The sequence below is a fragment of the Thermobia domestica genome, chromosome 17, assembly GCF_964235325.1.
Source record: "Thermobia domestica chromosome 17, izTheDome1.hap1.1, whole genome shotgun sequence".
NCBI lineage: Eukaryota > Metazoa > Arthropoda > Insecta > Zygentoma > Lepismatidae > Thermobia > Thermobia domestica.
The window spans coordinates 113668702-113674344 of record NC_137470.1 but is presented as its reverse complement, the minus strand read 5'-3'; the positions used below and the strand labels follow the sequence as shown (position 1 = coordinate 113674344).

At 43.6% G+C, this 5643-nt stretch overlaps 1 protein-coding gene across 1 annotated transcript; it reads left to right on the top strand.

Annotated features, from left to right (window-relative positions):
* The first annotated feature begins 392 nt into the window (after positions 1-392).
* LOC145674131 (uncharacterized) lies at positions 393-2123 on the top strand. Its single transcript, XM_081743957.1, has one exon. It carries the CDS (start codon positions 393-395, stop codon positions 2121-2123), a length of 1731 nt encoding a protein of 576 aa, XP_081600083.1.
* Positions 2124-5643: the final 3520 nt, after the last annotated feature.

The window sequence follows — 5643 nt, the reverse complement described above, 5'->3', positions numbered from 1 at the left end:
ATGATCAACGCCCGATTAGTCTGGTTTCTTGAACACCATGGCCTCATTACTAATCTTCAGTGCGGCTTTCGACGCTTCCGCTCTACTACTGATCATCTGGCGCATCTCGAAAGTGCTATTCAGGATGCCTTTCGTCATCAAGAACATCTGATAGCCATCTTTTTCGATCTTGAAAAGGCCTACGACACTGTTTGGCGGTATGGCATTTTACGACAACTCCATCTCTGGGGCTTGCGTGGCCACTTGGCTCTCTTCATCCAGAACTTTCTTGCAAACGTACTTTTCGAGTCAAGCTGGGAACTATTCTTTCTGCTCCATTTTCACAGGAAAATGGTGTTCCCCAGGGTAGTGTGTTAAGTGTCACATTATTTGCTGTAGCTGTGAACAGTGTGATGTCGCAACTCTCCCCTACAGTTAATGGGTTGCTTTATGTGGACGACTTTACTATCTACTGTCGCTCACGTGACCTCCGTACTGTTACTCGCCAGTTACAGTTAGTGCTTAACCGTCTTCACCGCTGGTCTTCCACCACTGGCTTCTGCTTTTCTCTCACCAAAACACACTGTGTACATTTTTGTCGCCTACGTCAATGTGCTTACGATCCTGACCTGTTCCTTGGCGGTTCTCGATTGTCCTATGTCGATCATGTTCGTTTTCTGGGCTTGGAGTTTGACCGCAGACTTACATGGGCTGCTCATGTTCGGGAACTGAAGTATCTCTGTCTTTGCTCCTTGAACTTACTACGTATGGTGTCTCATCTTTCGTGGGGTGCTGACCGTGTGGTGATGCTGCGTTTATATCGTAGCCTCATCCGCTCCCAATTGGACTATGGCTGTGTTGCCTATGGTTCTGCTGGACCTTCCATCCTCCGTCATCTGGATGCAGTTCATCATCTTGGCCTTCGTTTGGCGCTTGGAGCTTTTCGAACCAGCCCTATTCCTAGTCTCTATGTTGAGGCTCATGAGCCATCTCTTTCCCACCGTCGAGACTGCCTGCTTCTGCGCTATTACATCCATATTCAAGCCTTACCTGCCCATCCTTCGGCCTTTGCACTTGAGGCTGGTGCTCGCTACGCCAGATATCAAGCACGACCCACTGCTACTCGGCCTTTTGGCATTCGTGCTCTAGACCTTGTGGCTTCATTAGGACTGGAAGTTCCTGCTATCTGTCCATTGGGCTTCCTTCCTATTCCTCCGTGGACTGTTCTTCCACCAGTTGTCAGTTTTCATTTACTGCAATTTAAGAAGTCTCTCACCAGCAATCAACAGTTCTGTCAGGAATTCTTCTCTTTTCTGGAGGCGTACCGTACCTATGATATCTTCTACACAGATGGTTCGAAGTCTGAAGATTTTGTTGGCTGTGCCTTCGTCACGGCTGACCATGGCGCTGGCTTGAAGCTCCATCCTACTACCAGTGTGTTCACTGCTGAATTGGTTGCTATCATGGAGACCCTGCATTATATTCGTCGACGCCATCTCCGACATGTTCTCCTGTGCTCTGACTCCAGCAGCGCTTTACATAGTCTCACGGATGTGTCAAGTGTGCACCCTATAGTTCAGCAAATTCTACTCTCTTGCAGTTCCTTACGACTTGCAGGTTGCGATGTCCAATTTTGTTGGGTGCCTAGCCATGTTGGTATTCCAGGGAACGAGCGTGCTGACCGTGTTGCCAAAGAAGCTGCCCTTACAGGACCTGAGTATCCGTCACCGCTTCCCAGCTCTGATATTCGCCCTGTAATCAACCGTCTTCTCCTTCAGCGCTGGCAGACAAACTGGGATGAGCAACTTCAGAATAAATTGCATGCTGTCAAGCCGCGACTTGGTGTTTGGGCCACGAGTTCTCGTCCTTCAAGACTGGAAGAACGACGATTGGCACGATTACGTATCGGGCACAGCCATCTGACCCATGGCTACCTGTTACGTCGTCAGAACCCGCCTTCCTGCACCCAGTGTGGTGCATTCCTGACCATCCGCCACCTTCTTGTGGAATGTGTTCCTCTTGCTCCTGAGCGAGCCCGCCTTGGCTTACCTGCTGATCTGTCTATCTTGCTTGGAGACGATGTGCAAATGATCCAGCGAGTTTTCACGTACTTGCAGCTTTTGCACGTCTTGCGTGATTTGTGAGTGCATTTCTCACATGTCTTTTAATTAATTTATTTCTGCTTTTATCTACCGTTCGTGTTTTTTCATGGTGTTTTTATGCTTGTCATCGCATTTCCTTGCTTTTATCTTCTTTACTGCACTGTCATATACATTACTAATTATGGGCTGCCCCACGTGTGTGCACCTATTGCCGAGCTGCCCCGGCAGAGAAGATTAACATGCTGTTGTGTACTAACCCGTCCTTGTGTTTGTGTATCGAGTTTGCACATTTCTTGAATGCTATGACATTTTAATTCATAAATGACTGAACACGTTTTACGTACTCCAGACTTTGCTTTTACTTTATTATATCTGTGATACCATGCTTTTATGTTTTTGGGTACTTCATTTTTCTAGTCAGAGAAGGGTGCAAAAGACCTCGCTGTCGACGCGCCCATATAAACCCCCTTTCAATCAATCAATCTATCAGCAGCAATCAACAGTTCTGTCAGGAATTCTTCTCTTTTCTGGAGGCGTACAGTACCTACGATATCTTCTACACAGATGGTTCGAAGTCTGAAGATTTTGTTGGCTGTGCCTTCGTCACGGCTGACCATGGCGCTGGCTTGAAGCTTCATCCTACTACCAGTGTGTTCACTGCTGAATTGGTTGCTATCCTGGAGACCCTGCATTATATTCGTCGCCGCAATCTTCGGCAGGTTCTTGTCTGCTCTGACTCCAGCAGCGCTTTATGTAGTTTTACCGACGTGTCAACTACGCACCCTATCGTTCAGCAAATTCTCCTCTCCTGCCATTCCTTCAATCTTGCACGTTGTGACGTCCAGTTTTGTTGGGTGCCTGGCCATGCTGGTATTCCAGGTAAGGAGCATGCTGACCATGTTGCCAGAGAAGCTGCCCTTACAGGACCTGCCTATTCAGCACCGCTCCCCAGCTCTGATCTTCGTCCTGTGATCGATCGTCTTCTTCTTCACCGCTGGCAGACACACTGAGATGAGCAGATTCAAAATAAGTTGCATGCAGTGAAGCCCTACCTTGGAGTCTGGTCGACGAGCTCCCGATCATCTCGCCTGGAAGAGCGGACTTTGGCACGCCTTCGTATTGGACATAGTCATCTTACTCATGCACATCTTCTGCGACGTACGCCTCAGACTGTGTGTCGTCATTGTGGTCAGCCCCTGAGTATTCGTCACCTATTAGTGGAATGTGTGCCTCTTGCTCCTGAGCGAGCTCGACTTGGATTACCAGCCGATATGGCAATCTTGCTTGGAGATGATGAATCTATGATCCAGAAAATGTTCAATTATTTGCAGAAGCTGCATGTTCTGCATGCTCTGTGAGTGCATTTCTCACGTTTCCTTTTAATTAATTAATTTCTGATTTTATCTACTATTTCTTAGCTTTCATGATTTTATGCTTGTCATAGCATTTCCTTGCTTTTATTGTATTACTGCACTGTTATATTCCATACTAATTATGGGCTGCCCTACGTGTGTTCACCTATTGCCGAGCTGCCCCGGCAGAGAAGATTAACCTGTCATTGTGTACTCACCAGTCCTAGTCTTTGTGTATTGAGTTTGCACATTTTCTAAATGCTATGACATTTTACTTCATCAAAGTCTTGCCACTTTAGCATGCTCCAGATACCTCTTTTATTTTAATATTTCTGCACTCCTATTTTTTCTTCTTGATTGCTTTTATTTTGTTCCTGTCAAAGAAGGGTGCAAAAGACCCAGTTGTCGAAGCGCCCACCCAAACAATTTCAATCAATCAATCAATCCGTAGCGAATTCGGAAGAACACGCAAGGAGTAACCCTAAGGCTGGTGGTTCACGCCCAGCTGGGGCACTTTTTTTTTTACTTTTTTAAAAATGATTTTAGACTCACCTTAATGCAAAGGAATTACGCATATAGGCGATTTAACGTATTTTAGGGGAATAATTTTGTGGTTCGTTGGCGTTCCGTCGCTTCTCTGCCGGTGGTGGTATAGTTTTCAAAACGGAAGTGGGACCAATTTTTGGAGACATGTCGCTAGTTGCCTATCGGTGGTCCACCGATGCTTACGGAATGGGGTTGTCCCCTCACAAGTGAGGCAGATTGTAATCGACCAAGAGTGTTTTGGAAAAATGGGAAACATCTTCCGACTTCGACTTCTGAATAATCCGTTTAGGATCAACTCGAATCAAGGCTGCACCACGGGAAGGTAGAACTAGTGAGGCAATCGCTCCAAGCACTACTCTCGAGAGCCTCCGTCTCATTCAAGACTTAGACTCTTCAGGAAAAGTAACAAGTTTATTACTTGTAATTTATTCTTTGAGAAAGTATTTTGCAATAAACCATCGTTTTGTAAGATATTTTTAAGATTGTTACTATTAATTTCGAAAATTGTACTCATAATATAATTTCCCATCAGGGATTTGAAAAAATCAAAGTTCGAACAAAGAAAGATCTCCACATGTCTCTTCATGTTTGATATGAAAGTCTCATCTTCAGTATTGACCTTTAATTTAATTTAGTCCTAGGCAATGCGAATCGACAGGATGGTTCTAAGTGAAAACATTCATTTAAATGGTTAAGTAATCAGGTATTACTGCTGTTATTTCACGAAACACAACAGATCTTGAGGGGGAAAAAAACAATTTTGCTTACCAGGGGGAGGGAGTAAATAATCTGCTTACGTTTGCTTAACTAGGAAGAAAGCAAGGGCGCCGATCCTGGGGGGCCGGGCCCCCTAAAGCTCATGTAGGCTCCCTTTGTATTAATGAATATACAATATTTTGCATACTTTGAGTGCAATTTGTCTTAAAATACTCATATATATATATATCTTCTGCATTTGAATGCCCCCCCAAATTTACAGACAAATCGGCGTCTTTGGAAGAAGATTTAGTGAAATGAATAAAAATGTGATAACGTAATACTTGAACAACTCTATCTAATGGAGGAAAGTAAATTAGTATTCAACACTTCTTTCAATTTTAAGCATTTCAAAGATTCTCGTAATTTAGTAGCCTCCCGGATTGGCATTTTTGAAGTACGGGAACTCTATCTATACTTTAACGTGGGAATCGGTTTCGGACCATGCACTTAAGCCGCTTTGCCACAAGAGGCACATAGGAGTTTTTCTTTCGATTTCCTTAGGAATATTGCGAATGGTATGACTTTTAAAACTATGTTTTAAAAAAAATACACATCGACATAATAAGATGAAGATCTGATACCTAGGAAATATATTGAATTGTTTTTAGTTTGTTCACACGCTACCAAAACAGTACTTATGTTTTTTTTTTTTTATTCCAGCCTTTTAATATAAGCATTTCATACTGTCTGTTATATAATGATACAATTCTAGTTCATGTATATGCTAGCTTTGGACATACAGTAGAGTTTCGCTTATCTGACATAAACAGGCAGGCAGAACGCTGGATAATATGGATGTGTTAAGAAAAGACCTATTAAAAGTAAAACTTATGATATAGTTTTACATATTACGCATCTAATAATAATGTTTTATAACAAATAACTGCACTGCACTGAATTAGGGA